This window comes from Anas acuta, chromosome 23, assembly GCF_963932015.1.
Source record: "Anas acuta chromosome 23, bAnaAcu1.1, whole genome shotgun sequence".
NCBI lineage: Eukaryota > Metazoa > Chordata > Aves > Anseriformes > Anatidae > Anas > Anas acuta.
In genome coordinates, this window is record NC_089001.1 from 862,525 (window position 1) to 877,957 (window position 15,433).

The 15,433-nt window shown below is 49.3% G+C and overlaps 2 protein-coding genes across 3 annotated transcripts; one reads left to right on the top strand and one right to left on the bottom strand.

Moving 5' to 3' along the window:
• Positions 1-214: 214 nt before the first annotated feature.
• Positions 215-2,693, top strand: CD3D (CD3 delta subunit of T-cell receptor complex). The gene is made up of 5 exons (XM_068659281.1): positions 215-606; positions 1,218-1,418; positions 1,671-1,802; positions 2,008-2,051; positions 2,371-2,693. The coding sequence occupies exons 1-5, from the start codon at positions 306-308 to the stop codon at positions 2,431-2,433; spliced, it is 741 nt and encodes a 246-aa protein (XP_068515382.1). The 5' UTR covers positions 215-305; the 3' UTR covers positions 2,434-2,693.
• Positions 2,694-4,745: 2,052 nt separating this feature from the next.
• Positions 4,746-15,412, bottom strand: CD3E (CD3 epsilon subunit of T-cell receptor complex). 2 transcript variants are annotated; one of them, XM_068659290.1, is made up of 8 exons: positions 15,272-15,412; positions 10,574-10,688; positions 9,099-9,119; positions 8,811-8,831; positions 8,103-8,291; positions 7,491-7,643; positions 6,606-6,652; positions 4,746-6,242 (listed from the first exon to the last, which is right to left on the bottom strand). In XM_068659290.1, exons 2-8 carry the CDS (start codon positions 10,656-10,658, stop codon positions 6,186-6,188), a joined length of 573 nt encoding a protein of 190 aa, XP_068515391.1. In that variant the 5' UTR covers positions 10,659-10,688; positions 15,272-15,412; the 3' UTR covers positions 4,746-6,185. The 2 variants fall into 2 exon arrangements, with proteins under 2 accessions (XP_068515391.1, XP_068515390.1); XM_068659289.1 differs by lacking the exon at positions 15,272-15,412 and adding an exon at positions 10,806-10,963.
• Between the last annotated feature and the right edge of the window lie 21 nt (positions 15,413-15,433).

Sequence of the window (15,433 nt, forward strand, 5' to 3'; positions counted from 1 at the left end):
TGGGGGGGAGGGAATGGCAGCCAGGGGCCTGTAGCAGCTGGGGGGGACCATAACAGCTGGGGACCCATGGGTGCTGGGGGTTCCATGGTGGCTGAGGGGATCCATGGGTGCTGGAGGGGAAATGGCAGCTGGGGGGTCCATGGGTGCTGGGTGGTCCGTGGGTGCTGGGGGGACCATGGGTGCTGGGGGGGAAGGGATGACAGCCAGGGGCCCATAGCAGCCAGGGGGGACCATGGTACTGGGGACCCATGGGTGCTGGGCGCGTCCATGGCAGCTGATGGGAACCCACAGGTTCTGAGGCACCCATGGGTGCTGTGGGGGCCCGTAGGCACCCGGGGGACCCGCTGCTTCAGGCCCATCGTGCCCTCCCATGGGCGTCAGGGCTGGGCGAGGAGGCAGTCCTCGCTGCCTCGCAGGAGGAGGCCCCAGCCCCCAGGTTTCCGCCGCCTGACAAAGAGCTGGGTGGCGCATCACGCCGTGAGAGGAGCTGGCTCCTCTTCCTGCCCCCCAAACTGCTGCCGCTGCTTCACGCCATGCACAGGGGACAGGCCCTGGGCGCCTGGGCGCTCCTCGCCAGCGTGGCCGTGGCCGGGTTGGGTGTCCAAGGTAAGTCCCCAGCGCGTCGGGTGCTGTACCCCGTGGGGACATCACCCCCGCCGTGCTGTGCTGCTTTTCCGGGGTTTTGAGGCTGGGGTTTTCCATTACAGCTCCTTGGCGTGAGGTTGGCGGGTGTTGGTAGGGAGGAAGGAGCGATTTGGTGCAACAAGTATTGAAGTTCGTTTTCAGTATCACCCTCCGTGGGGTTTTGCCTCGCTTGTTTGGGCTCAGCTCCTGTCCTTGTTGGTAAAAACCTTTCACTCGCTGTTGAAAGGTCTCTGCTGCAGTTGCACTTCATTACCAAAGCCATCTCTTGGCAGGATGAGGCTCCAACACGCAGTCTGAATGGAGTCCAGGTAAATACCTGGTTCCAGTTCGTTTTTGCTCGATTTGGATCTGTACACTACCCAGAGCTGCATTAAGTAACCACCTATTTTTGCTTTTGCACTGGGCAGTCTGCTTTTTTGCAGGGGTTTCTGTTTGCAGTGTCCTTTCCGTGTCTCGGGGGACAGCCTAATGCGATGCTGTCTGCAGCAGCCATCTCTGAGTGAGGCTCCTAAGTTCTGCACCACTGCGAGGGGATTCAGCTGTCAAGCTCTCTGCTCTCCTTGATTTTACAGGACAGACGATAATTGTGAAAGAAAAAAATGAGAAGGTGTACCTGATCTGTGGATCACACAAAGAAGTAATATGGTTCAAAGATAAGCAGCAGATAGCAAACACAACGGAGCTGGACTTGGGTGCAATGTACGATGATCCCAGAGGCACCTATACCTGTGAAAAGGGAACTGACCGCTTCGTTCTCCAGGTGTACTATCGAAGTAAGTGCCAGAAGCCCTTTTTCTAGAGCTACAGGACTGCTTGGAGTTTTTAGGCAAATTTTTAAGAGAAATACTGATTTCACAGAGCTTTTGGCTGGTTCTGCCAGTTGGTGAAAGTCTTGCCAGCTCCTGTCCTAGGTTGTCCCGGCTCAGACGGGCCCAGGTGGCAGGGCAGCCACTGGGGTTGGAGCCAAGGGTCAGGGTCTGGGTCGGGGTCCTGCTCTCAGTTGTTGTGTCCTTTTATGCTTCCAGTGTGCCAGAACTGCATTGAAGTGGACGCTCCCACCATCTCGGGGATTGTGGTTGCAGATGTTATCGCCACCGTACTCCTGATGGTTGCTGTGTACTGCATCAGTGGCCAGGACAAGGGACGCATGTCACGAGGTGAGGGGAGAGCCCTGCTAGCTGCCTGCGCTTCTCTAGGAGCTGCGTGGTGGCCTTTCAGGGTGCAAGATGCACGTCTACCACGTCTCCAAGAAGAAATAAAAGCACAGAGCTCAAAGCAGCCAGCCATTTGGGTTTGTCTGCAAATGCTCACCACACTGCCCATGATCTCCCCGATCTTTGACCGCTGTCTTTCTTTCTTTAGCTTCTGACAGGCAGAACCTGATCGCCAACGAGCAGCTCTACCAGGTGAGCATGCGTGCACTCGTGTGTACGTATTTGGGTGTGTGTGCATGGGTGGCAGGAGCTGCACAGGGCTGCAGTGGTGTGACCATAATGAGGGAGTGGCGTTTGAGGTTGGAAATTACTCTCTGCTGGGGAGCTGACAGCTCCCTCTCCCTGAGTGATGCAGAGGATGGAGCAGGCTCAGCTACCCCATGCTCTGGGGTTGTTCAACTCAAGGGAGCTTGCCAGAATCTTGGCAAAGGGAGGTTTATGCCAGCTTCCCCTGTACCCAGGGCTGGACAGGCACAGTTGTAGCTCACCTTGCCTTTTTTTTTCCCCTTAGCCCCTTGGTGAGCGGGACGATGGACAATACAGCCGGCTGGCACCTACCAAGGGCCGCAAGTGAAGTGGGAAGACAGCAGGGCCAGTGCCTGACTCCTTCACACCAGGATTACTGTTACAGCAAAGCCACTGCCAGTACCAGAGAGCACCAACACGTGGCCCTGGCCCTGCCTTTGCGAACTCAGTGCTAGCAGAAGATGGTGTCGCTTTCTGCCTGGAGAGCCCTCCAGATCCCTGCGACTATGGGCTGCTTGTAACATTGTGCTCTTTCCACAACCTGTTGCATTTCTGTATTCCTCTGATTAAAGATGAGCCTTTTCCATAGCCTCTCTGCTCCATCAGTTGTGTTAAGGCCCAAAGACCCATGCAGTCACTGGGGAAGATCAGAGCTGGATGTGATCTGCCTGGGTCCCTGCTGCCTGTTCTGGTAGGACACTGCTCTGCCAGTGCAGGCAGGGGTCTGTGGCAGTGCCACCCCTCTGTGCCTGGACTCAAGTGACATCCAGGCCCAGAATTGGGGAGCAGGGACAGCAGGAGCACAGCAACACTCAGCAGGGTCTGCATCACTCCTGCTAAGTGCCTGGCCGGAGCTGGGGGTGGCAGGAGGCAGCAAACAATAGGATGTTTGCTCTGCACATGCAGGGCCTGGCATCTAAGTGCAGTCTCCAAGCCTCAGAGGCCTGCCAGGTCCCTGGCACCCAGCTAGGCTGCAGGTAGCCTCAGTGCTTCGAGGGGTGAAGTATGAGCAAAGAAGCAAGCTGGGCTGGCTGCCCGGAAAAGCTCGTGTGGGCTAGACCCAAAAAGGAAATGGAAACTGTGAAGGGGACGAAAACTGCAGCACAGACCATGCAAAACACGTGGCAGCAGAGCTGGCCGGGTAGTGAAGGCCAGAGGCAGCCCTCAGTCCCTGCAGCTCCAATGTTCCTGGGAGGCTCCCCCACACTCCTCTGCCTGAGCATGGCCAAAATGGGAGGCAGATAGCAAGCAGGATCAGCTAGCAGGTGGAAACCTCAGAAACCAGGTCATCCCCCATGTGCCAGTTGCGTACAGCTGTAGGCTGTGTTTTCCTGCTTTTCTCAGAATCCGGGCTCCTCGTACCTAAGGCTTTAGAGGGCACCAGGCTCAGAGCTTGCTTGTGACTCAATGGTGCAATACAAGCACGAGAAGAGCTCACATTCGGTTTCATACTCGATGAAAACTGGCCACAAATCTGGTCTGTCTGACGCAGCAAACAATATTTTGTCTGTACACAGCTGCGGGTGCACTGCACATGTCCATACAGGAGTCACCGAGTGATGAGGCTTAGTGAAGAAGAAAGCTACTATTTTCCGGTGGTGTCAGCTCTTTACACAACAATATTTTGCTCTTCACATCTTCACGGTATTTCCCTTTAAACTGCTCTGGTGCAGGGTGAGCCTGATACAGCTGTTACAGGCCACATGTGCTGTGCCCTCCTTCTGAACCCTCTGAGCAGGACCTCGTTAAAAGAAGTGACCATCAGGCTGCCTGGTTCACAGCAGTTTCATGGCCATCAGACCTCAAAAACAAGCAGCAAAGATGGCTGTATACACCCTCAGCAGGGCGCAGCGGCAGCATTTACAACGGGGCTGGCTGTGGGGGGCTCTGTGCCTCGCCCCAGGAGGACACAGCAACGCTCTGTAGCACAGCTAACACAGAGGATGTTGTCACTGGATGTGCACTGATCCCACTGAGATAAGGAGAGCGTGGGATGGCACTGGTTGGGGCAAACAGTAGGCAAGTATATGGCCCTATAAAGTGGAGAAGCACCAGGGTGTAGCTCGAAGTAAAATTTGTACACCCGGAGCAATCCGGGCTTCTCACATCCCAGCTGTGGCAGTGCTCCCTATGGCCAGGCTGAGTGAGCTTCCCTGGAGCAGTGCTGATTTGCAAAAGATGAGAACCTGACCCAGAATAGTGTCAGAGCTGCCGGGGGTTAGTGCTCTCTGTATCTTGCGATCTCCCTCCTTGATGTTTAATGCTTTGTATGGTAAACCCAGCTGTACTGCCTTCAAACCACATCCTGCAGGGTAAGTACAGCAGTCTCAAGTATGAACTTCACTGGGGTGTTCATCTCCCCATGCCGAAACTTGAGGGCTAAACCACCCCCAGCCCCCACTGCTGCTGCTGTTTCCTCTGCAGAGCTGTTGCTCCTCTGCAGAGCAACAGAAACGCGGCTTGCTCAGCCAGCCAGGCTCAGGCCAGAGATGTTCCCACACATCAAGCATCTCCACTCCTTGAGTTAGGACCTGCCCCACTGCTGCTGCTTTGGGAACTGCAGCTCTCCACATCATGCAGATCACTGCTAGGCTGAGTTCAAATAGTTTTTCTTTAATAGAAGCATAAACACAGGGGAAATCTTTTCGATGCATATCTGGAGGTTCTGTCTCCCATTTTATTAATATAGTACAATTTTTAAATGTATATAAAGAAAGCTGAAACACCTTTACCAATGGCAAGGCAGCCTGCCATCTTTCTAACAGAGCCCAAGCAGAACTCAAGTGGGGAGAGAAAGGGCAGCCGACAAGGACAGATCATGAGAACCTGCAAGTGATGATAGCTCTGGAAAATGAAACTCCAGCAGCAAATGTACTTGTACAGCCTTCAGGGCACAAGCCAGACAACGAAATGTTTTTATCATAGACTATGCTATCCTAGAGTACACTATACAATATCAGTAAAAACAGAGTCCTTGAAGTCTCTGGATGAGGACAACACAGCAAAAGAGTTAGGTGCTCCCTTGGATTTTGTGGGTCCCGAGCATTGCCTCTGAGGCCCCAACACGTTCCTCTCAATTCCAGCAAACAAGCTGCTGCAGAACAGAGTGCTGGTCCTGGGGCTGAGCCAAAGGGTCTCACTTCCAATCTGGGAAACACGAAAATCCCTGCTGTGCTGTCTCAGTCAGACTGCAGAGGTGATACTCATTGATTGCTAAATGGGGGTCATATCTTAGCTGTAATATCTAAGAGCCCCATAATCTAATAGTAACAAAGATCTAACACTCAGCCAAGCACTTTAATTTCCTAGCTGGCTTTCAGATGACACGGGAAGGTGCCAAATTCCCGTGTGACCCATTAAGGATGTCCTGACAAAGGTCTGAAACACAAAGGACCCTGCATGCAAAGGGGTACTCAGCCCCCCCATTCCCCACAACGGGGCAGGGGGCTGCACAGGCCTGTCTGCATGTACTGGTAGAAATGCTTCTCAATTTTTAAAAGGAAAATTCATTTTTTTTTTATTTTAACTGAAATATTTGCTTTCAAAGCAGTGGCCTCGCTACAAAAACGTACATTTTCTTTTTAACATACTGCCAGCCTCTGTTCCTTTTTGTTACGGTCATGGGCAGCAAAAGCTAAGAGCCTGAGAGCAGGGTAAGGGCAGAGGCCAGTCGCCCTGAGAAGCCCCCACTCCTCACCCACCCAGGAGGCACAAGGAGCGAGTGGAGGCACTCAGGGCAGGAATGAAATTGGAGGCGAAATTCAGCACGTAACTGGAGCAGAGAGAGAGCAGTACAAGGAGAAAGGAGGCCAGGAACAATGAGTGAGGCTCCAGTCCTTTAATGAGAAGGAAAACTTCTCTTGCCAATAGTCTCATTTGTTTCTTATCCCTAATGTCAGACTGAAGGAACATCTTGGGGTGGGGCAGCACAGGGCAGCAGGATGCCTGTCCCGTCCAGCCACCTGGCTTACCCCAAAATGCCTGGGCCTCAGCAGGCCTGCAGAGAACTGGTAGCAAGCTGGGCAGAAGCACTCCACTCCTCTGCACTGTTTTCCACCCAGCCTGTCTTCTGCGGGAATTTCAGTAGCCCCTGGATTCCAGGCCTGCGTACACCTCCCGCTGGCCTTTCCGGATGGGCTGTGGGAACAGCAGGGGTGTTAGTTCAGGAATCTTTATTCACATGCCCTCAAACACTCCAAGGTCTTGGTCAACACAATACTTAGAAAAGAAAAAAAAAAACACAACAGAGAGACCAGGGACAGCGCTGCTTTGGCACTGTGCAGCCTGCAGGAAGCCGCAGTTCTGCTCCTGACTCCCCGTGCCATCACCAAGACAAAGGGCTCCATCCTCACCACCTTTTTCCTCCACCCCCAGAAAACTTGGAGGTGGACTGGATGCTTCTTCAAAGGAGAAACAAAGCACAAATGCTACAGAGTCCCAGCTCTGGCAACCCTTCCCCAGCCCACAAAGAGAGGAGGAAAAAAAGCAGGTTCTGCATACCTCATAGTCTGGGTTTGGAACAGGGGGAGGACGCTGCGTCTTCTGACCTGCAACAGAGGCAAAGAGGGGTCATCCTTGGTGACGGTTCCTTTAACATAGCACGATGGACTTTCACAGAGATGATCCCACGTAAGTGCATACCATGGGTAATGCTGTATGGCTTTATTATGAGCATAAAGCATTTAAAGACCCCTTGCTGCAGTCCGGAGGCCTGATCACTTAGGAGGAAATCCACCTTTCTTCTTCAAGAAGAACTATTTGAAATGAGAGCCTCACGACCACAGGCCCAGGCTACAGCTCCACAAATGGGCACCAGACCAATACCCCCCTGGCTTGGCAAGCTGCATAGGCGTGAGCACATCACATTTCTGTCAAACCCGACACACAACGGGCACAACGAGCATACAGCAGGGAATTCAGACTCACTGAAAGATTTATATCAGCTTTGTGGATGCTAGGGAAAAAAATGGCAACGTCTGATCTGCACAAAGGCAGCGTGGTGAAGTCACTACCCTGCATCTTTTTATCCCAGCATTTATAATCTATGAGCAGCTGAGTGGGCCAGGGTCAGGCTGGGTTTGCTGGCCACGCTCACAAGCTAAGCATCTGCCGTACGGTGTTTGCTTCATCACGAACTCAGTGCTGCTTCACAGCAGCCTGGGAAATGGTTTCCTATGGGCAGGAAGCCTTTGACACAACACAGCAGCCACATCTGGCCCCTGCAGAAGGCTGCCCAGAGCAACAGATGTGGCCATCAGGAGCGGAGTTTGGCAAGGCCTTGGGGGCTCATGGGGAGCAGAGGATTCTCTCACTCAGCAGGCAAAGTGCTTCATTTAGCACTTAGCGGACGTGACAGAGAGCAGAAATATCCGAAATAGCTCTTACCTCGTGGCCGACTGCCAGCACCAGCGCTCGGTCTCCCCTTCTTGTCTTTGCTGAAGTAGTAGACCAAAATCAGCAACCCAAAGGTGATGAGCAGATCCGCAATGATGATGCCTGTCACAGTCAAGGTATCCAGCTCCATGCAGTTGGTGCACACTGCCAGGAGGAAAGACAAAGGTGCTCAGAAGCCAGGTACCCCGTCTTGTCAGCAGAGGACTAAGGGAAAGGCTACACATCCAAGATGTCAGTGAAGTGCTTTCTGCTCGCTATGTCCAGGCCTTACTTATCTGTTAATGCGAGCAGAAAAGCTAATGGTTTTGAGTGAGGAGTAAAGAGCAAACAGAAAGGAAGGAGGAAGGCCCAGACCATTATATCCCCTCTCCACTTCAATCTGCACACGGTCTCAGGGACCGCTGTGTGCAATACCTTCACTACACTCCGCTGTTTGGCATGGCCTGAGCAAGGCATCTCCTTGCAGAACGCCTGCAGAACAGCATTCACTCAGCCCCACAGCACTGAGAATCAGGCCTCATCTCTTTTATCATGTCAGTGAAAGATGTAGGCTTTACCTCTAGTCCATGTAGATTCTCATAGACCAAGTGCCTTTTCACTCACCTCTGGCCTTCAGGTACATGTGGATGTTCTTATTATCCGCTGTACAAGTCAAATTGAGAGGAGAACTGTCATGATTCTTTTTAGTGAAGACATTGTTTTCAGTGTCTGGACTGTCTGGGCTCCATTGTACTGTCCCAGGCAAGGGATATGTGACTTTCACCGTGGTTCCAGAAATTTCCACCTGGAGTTCTTCATGGGAAGATGGGCCAACAAGAAGGGAAATCATCATTACAAAGAGCTTCTGGCAAGCGTCCCTGCCCACCCTTGATTCCACCACAACAGTTTTCTCCGCTCATTCCTTGATTTTACTGAACCATGTAAATTCCCTATGTATGCATTTTCTGCATGCACATTTACTTTTAGTTTTCACACTCATCTCTTTGCAATACCAGGCAGTATCAAAATACCATCACAGAATGTTCAGCTTTATGTTGGAGTCTGTCCACACACCCCTGATAGTTTTGTTTATCCATGTGTTTGCTGGTCCCAGCAAATATCCAACCCTGCTTGAGAACCACTAACAGCAACTAGGGGCAACTCATTATAGCAGATTTCTCTGAGCAGTGATGGCAGTAGCAACTAAGACGCAGGAACCGTTTCCCTCCCAGCGTACTGCTTGAATTCAAATATCTCTAGTCCTTGCCCATGAGGCATCTACAGCTTTTATATCATACCATATAATGAAGAATGACAGTAAAATACACTTACCCGTCAGTTCTTCATCAGCAACTGCAAGGAAACAAAAAGTAAGTGTTGGCAAATCAGCCCACTGTTATCCCATTGCTTGCCGCTCTCTGAAAATGCCCAACCCTACTTCAAGATCACTAACAATGATTAGGGACAATTCACGACAGCCGATGGATGGGGATTTTTCTCCTATCCTACAATATTTGTAGAATTCAAACACTTCCATTTGACTAAGAGTTCCCACTTGTGAGGCATAGTTGGTCCTTTTAGTGTAATAAATCGTTAAGAAAGCTGCTCAAATACACTTACCGTCCTGAGCCGCGGTGCCACCTATAAAAGAAAGAAAAACGTGTGTTAAGCAAATTAGCTGCTGATATCATATACCTTTCCTATTTCAAGGATATTGTTTCTGAATTCAGCTGCTTGAAAGACATGTTAATTTTTTTATATTTGTGCTAAACAAAACATTATGTTAACTGAGACAGGATGTTGTTTTAAAATGAAGTATTTTTCTTTGGAAGCCATTTTTAACTTAGAGTAGCGCACAACAGAAATTTGAATGATTTTTGAACCTGTTTAGAAAAAGATTTATTGCACGGAGTACACCCTACAATTTTGCTTTATTACCATGGGCCAAGGAGTGCTGGAAAATCATGCCTGTTTTCTGCAGTGAGTGCAGCTGTGCTCTACAAGAATATGCCACTGGTAGAATGGACCCTGATGCTCAATTTAAGTCTGTAAAGTAGTTTTCCTACATGTTTTTTTTCTCTCTTTGTAGGAAACAAGTAGCCCCATTGAAGTTTGGATCTAGAGAATTATAAAAAAGTTTTTGGGAGGTCTGAATCAGACTTGTGATCTGCTTTAGACATGGTTGTAGATAGAAAGGATCCTAAATAGGTAAAGGAATGAAGTGTATTTAAGAGTTTAGTGCTGTTGCCTCAATCCAGGTAATGCCTGCTCTACAATAGGAGCTACTTGTAACAAAATTGTAGATTTGAAATTACACAGGCACAGGACTTTGCTGGAGAGAAGGCCACCAGGTAATTTTTTTCTTTGTATAAAATGAATTTAAATGTGAAAAAGAACAGGACATTGCCAAACCAAATGTTCTCAATTTTCTCACAGAATAGCAGTTGGTATTTGCAGCACATTGGCACAGTAGTGGTAGTCTTACAGCAGTTTTCTTTTAGTTACCTTTCAAAATTATCTTTCATAGTTACCAGCTTCTTTATAGTTTTACAGATACTCCTCATTTTATCTTAAAACTGCTTTTTAAATGCTGGTCAGTTGAAACTGGTAATGTAGAAAATGCTGCCCCTCCCAAGGTATCACTGTGAATCTGAACTCAGAATGGAAGTTATTCACCCTTGATCGCAGGATGATTTAAGAAAAGTGCATGACTAAAGAGTAGAAATAAAATAAGAATCAAACTCAGACCCTCATAGTTCACGCTGCTGTGGAAAGTAATGCCTGAAGTTCCAGCTCTTAACTTCACCCACGCTGCTGCATATATGCTGGAGACCAGGTGTTGTAGGGAACGAGCCAGCAAGCAAAATTTCCGTAGGGACCTTAGGTTCTTCCTCTAGCCTGAGAGGGTTGAATTCCCATTTTTCTGTTCTCTGAGGGGAACACTCAGTCTGGAGAGCAGCAGCTGGACTTGCCAGTTTCAGAAGATGTGGATGCATGTACTTTGCAAAACCAGCCGCACACTCCCATGCTTTCTCTGCTGCACCCCTGGCAGCCACCCTTCGGATCCCAGTGGACTTCTGGCCAGCTCTACTCACCCACACACAGCAGGAGTCCCAGGAAGGGCAAGGACAGCTCAAACCTCATCCTCGTGTTCCTCCTTCTCTTGCTCTTCTCTACCATTGCCGATCAGATTGGCATCACTAGGGCTGGCTGTGAAGGAACAAAGAACATGTTGGCGTTTCAAGTTCTCGCTTACAAGAAAGACGCCCAAGATTTTTTCCTAGAATTGTGTACGGCAATGAATGGAGCAGTGCCGAGGAGACTCACTGTTTCCAGCGAAACCAGCAAGCAGCCAAGAAAGACAGAACGCAAACGATAAAATGAACCCACTTCAGGAAGCGTGGAGGCTCAAAATGTCTTCCTATAACGTCACTGGCAGCAAGGGGTGGCTGCTCTGCACCAGCGCAGTTGGAGACCTGTTGTAACTGCTTTAGGAGCAGCCGGAGAGATAAACAAGCCCGTATTCATAACAACATTTCAACATGAGTATTTTCAAAGTTCAAACTACCGCAAGAAACTTCACATACTGAGGGAATCGGCAAAGGAACCAGAGACACTACAAGAAGCTCAACACCCAGAAACACCGCATGGCCAGCAGTGCTCAGACACATCTGACCTGTCCCCTTGGAGGGTTTAACAGAATCAGAGTTTGGGATGGAAGGGACCTTACAGATAACCTAGTTCCAGCCCCTGCCATGGCCACGGGCAGGGATGCCTCCAGGTTGCTCAGAGCCCCATCCAGCCTGGCCTTGACCAATTCAGGGCTGGGGCAGCCACAGTTTCTCTGGGTGACCTCTTCCAGATCCCCACCACTCTCATAAAGAATTTATTCCTACTATCGAATTTAACCTATTTATCCTCTTTCAGTTTAAAGTCACCACTCCCTGCCCTGTCACCACACTCTGACGAAGCGCTCTCACCGGCCCCGTTCAGTTTTTCCATGGGCTACCTTCGAGCTCGGTGACCCGAGTCAGAGTGTCCCGATTCCACTAGATGGGGCTCCTGCCCCTGCCAAGTGCTGTCAGCCTGCCTCTGCCGGAGCTTTCTCCTCGCAAACTTCTGCTTCAGGCAGCGAGGACCTCCTGGGGCTGGGCAGGGACCTTTCCAGGCTAATCACACTGCTGTGGGACTTTAATTTATTGAGGAGCTCCCCTTAGCTGTCAGACTTTTTTACTTATCTGTTTCAAAACGAAAAATGATTATATTCCTGCTAGTGGTGCCTGGGACTCGGCGCTCTTGTGACAGCTGGATTCAGCACGTTTTGAAACAAGATGCTGAAGGTTAGTAAAAGATTGCAAGACTGGAAGGGACCCTCCTCCCCAGTTTGTGCATTAAACAAATTGGTCCTAACTGAGAGCCGGGGGTGTTGCTCAGTGGCCAAAGGGCAGCGGCAGCGAGAAACATGCTTGTCCTGCTGGACTCTGCATGGGCTGCCTGAGGATAAGAAGTTGCTGCTACGCAGACAGATGATTTTAAGAGGTGCCAGCCCAGTCTGCGGGAAAGATGTGGAGCTGATGTGAGGACTGCTGGAATGACACACAACAAAAGGCCAAAGTGCTAACCTGGAAACTCCTGCAGCCTGACTGCCCTGCCGGATGAGTCGATTACCTGTACCACAGATGCACTGATCCATGCGGAGCTGGGGGTGCCTGAGGGTGCTCTGCAGTGATCAGCATGTAATTGGTGGCATCTTGTGCTGAAGAAAGCCATGAACACGAAACCAGCCCAGTGGGACTGAGCCAAAATCAAATGACAGGCTGAGGACAGGAGCTGTGGAGCCGTGCTGTTTAACGCTGCTCTAACCACACAATTGTGAACATGTGTGAGGGAAAGTCCCAGAACCAGGGCTGTACACTTAGCTCCACTTGCCTCCCACAATCTAAAGAGAAAATCCTGTTTTATTGTCTAGAAAGCATTAGCCAATGCTGAAAATTGTTGTGCCCTTGCCTTCCGAGCATGAACTGCAAGTAAAATGTCCTGGTAGCAGGGTGTATTTGAAGTTAGAGCAAGAAGTTTGTCAGACAGATGCCACTGCATGGCCTTACCTTGAGACTTGGCTTTTTCAAGCGTGAAAGTCACTCCTTGGACTAGACTTCATTATTTCAGTCTCTGCTGACTGCTTATCTCTGACACATTTGGGAGGAATGGAGCCTGGGGACCACACAGCTCTAGGAATCGCTTGTTGTAGCTTTAAACGTTTTTTAACACCTCAGTAAAACAGAGTAAAAGCCAACTGCTTGAGCTGACAGGTAGAGGAGATTGGTGAGTGATGGTCTCCACACAGCCAGCCCGCCAGAGGCAGCCTGCTGCAGCTCTGTGCTCTCCATGGGACAGCCTCAGCATCCTCAGAAGATGCTGCTGCACTAGGTATGTTTTCTTTCCCCATGGGACCACTATAAAAAATCATTTTCAGACTAGAGGAATTGACAGCATCATTTCCCCAAAGAACAAATTCTAGGAGCCATCATCAGGATCACGTTTCCCTGTTTCTACATATGCAATGAATAATTTCTCTCCTCCGAGGAGAGCCAGTCAAGACCCAAACATTTGGTCTGACACCGCTGCAATTCCAACAGATCAGCTTCTTTCAAATCAGGAAAGTCCTGCTTGGAAAGCCTGGACCAGCCTCTCACACCTGAGTAAGAATCCAGTGGTTAAAAAACAGAGCCTGTGCAAACATGCTTCAAGTTCAGACCTGAGCTGATGTTGCCGAGCAGCAATTACATCTCCTAGGACTGTTAGAGATCTGCAAGCTATTCAAGAAATTCTGCAGAACAACCAACCACAGCAAGGGCTAATCCCCTCCAGCACATCCTACCTGAATGCACTGAAAGCAATGCCCATGCTCTGATCGTCCCTGGAGTGCACACAGTGAGCTCCACGTCTGAGATATGTCAGTCTACCCATAACATGCTAAAATAATGAGGTGTAAGACAGACAATAATTAGTGCTCAAGATAAAGATCTCCTGGGCAGAATAAGATGACAGAACTCAGGAAACATACACAGAGTTTATGTTTATGCATAAACCATAAGCATAAAGTTGATATTTTAAGCCACAGGAAGACTCCCTTTCTCTCCTAATGATTCTCTTCTTGCCAATTGTCCTCTTCAGAACTGTGTTTTGCACACCTCTTTTCATTTCTATAACTTCATTTCCTCCCACAGTTTTTTGTCATCATAAAACTCCTCTTTCAGCAATACAGGAACCTTGGAATGTTCCCTTTGTGCTTCCCAGAGCAAACAGAAAACAATCAGCTCAGTTGTGCACAAAGCCCTCTAACCTTGTAATTCCAGGTTAACTTTTAACCCTCAGTGTGAAGGATGCTTTTTTTCCACAACAACTCAGCTCCAGCGAACTGACTGCTGAGCACTCTCACAGACACCTGAAAGAAAGTCTGAAAAGAGATTGCTAAGTCTGCAAAAGAGATAGCCTCTGTCTGCAAAACAAACAACAAAACAAAAACACAACCCAGCCTAATAAATGTTTACAGTGGCAGTGAAAGAAATGGAAATGATGTTTTGGAATGGTAACTGAATGGAAATCTGGGGAGGTGCAGTGATGAAGAGGTAACACAGGGCCAAATTATCCCAATGAAAATAGACACGTGGTACCTCAGAGCTATTAGCAGAGACAAGATTCCCTGCGCTGTTCTGTGGGCAGCTTGTGAGGCTGACGTCCTCGGTGTTTTTCACTATTGGCAAAGTTTTAGCTTGGTATTTACAAGTTAAAAATGGATTCAGTACTCAGAAACTGCTGCAAGGATGTGACGAGCAAACGGGAGGAGAGATGTTTGCATGGCTGCTCATTAGCAGGGATTCTCAGAGTCCTGCTGCTGTCTTCTTTCCATCAAAACCTTGTTCTGACCAGCACTGACATCTTGGTGTGTCCCAGTTGCAGACCACATTGCTGCACGAGAAGACTGCCCTCACTCTGAGCTGAAGGGAGCCCTTCAAAACACCCAGGTGTTAGCAGCATCCTCCCCCTTCCTGCCTTGGCATCCCTGCAGAGGCCGTTAGCACCAGGCACAAGTAAAACTCCTCACCCGGGGTGGCTGCTTGGAACTAGACCAAGGGTCATGCACGAACACAGCCGCAGCCAGTAGCAAGTGAAACGCTGTTATATGATTTATGGTCTGCTAACGCAAACATTCTGCTGTTGCTGACACACATGTACATCTCACTTTCATGCTCTCACAACATCCATGTGCCACTAGGAAAACTTTTTGTGTCCCACTGAGTTTTTCTGGTGCTTTGTGCTGCTTGTTAAGCTCAGTGGGGCTTCCCCAGCTGTGCCTGGGCTGTCACTGGGCTTGGCTCATATCCTATGTCCTTGTCTTTTGACTTTTCCAATAATTTCACAAACACTAATTAATGCAGTTTCTCCATTCTTCTGCAGGATGAAGATCACCTCAATTTAACTATAGGTATCTGTGTTGCACTAGGACCCTTCCACCCCCTGAATGCATGCCCAAATTACTGCTACAGGCAATCTGTTTTGTCTTTTTTTTTCTTTTTCTTTTTTTTTTTTTTTTTTATATGTACACTATTTGCAGGTTTTTATCAAACAAGTGTCCCTCGTTCCTTCAGGCTACCTGTAAATAACCTAAGGCAAACTTATGAGCAAAATTACCTCCCCCAAGAGGGGAGTGGTTTCAAGTGGAAGCTGGGAGGAGGGATGATTGCAACACAAATGAGCAAAGGAATATGGGAGGCAGAAGAAATTAATCTTACCTTGAAAATCTCCCTGTTTTACGCACAAGTGATCTGTACCTGCTGGCCGCACCTTGCCTTTCATTGCATGGGCTGGGAGCAGTCCGTGACTCAAACAGGAAAAGGCACGCACGTTGCCTTGCAGCCCGAACCGAGGGAAAGGAATTTGCTCAACTGTCCCGA

What these genes read in the sequence shown, in the direction of transcription:
- CD3E (XM_068659290.1), bottom strand. Translation starts at nt 10,658, where the DNA reads ATGGTAGAGAAGAGCAAGAGAAGGAGGAACACGAGGATGAGGTTTGAG. An exon ending in GGGACTCCTGCTGTGTGTGG is followed by an intron (nt 9,120 to 10,573) that starts GTGAGTAGAGCT and finishes TTTCTTTTATAG; the next exon opens with GTGGCACCGCGGCTCAGGAC. An exon ending in TTCCAAACCCAGACTATGAG is followed by an intron (nt 6,243 to 6,605) that starts GTATGCAGAACC and finishes CTGTTCCCACAG; the next exon opens with CCCATCCGGAAAGGCCAGCG.
- CD3D (XM_068659281.1), top strand. Translation starts at nt 306, where the DNA reads ATGGGTGCTGTGGGGGCCCGTAGGCACCCGGGGGACCCGCTGCTTCAG. An exon ending in TCTCCAGGTGTACTATCGAA is followed by an intron (nt 1,419 to 1,670) that starts GTAAGTGCCAGA and finishes TTATGCTTCCAG; the next exon opens with TGTGCCAGAACTGCATTGAA. An exon ending in CAAGGGACGCATGTCACGAG is followed by an intron (nt 1,803 to 2,007) that starts GTGAGGGGAGAG and finishes TTCTTTCTTTAG; the next exon opens with CTTCTGACAGGCAGAACCTG.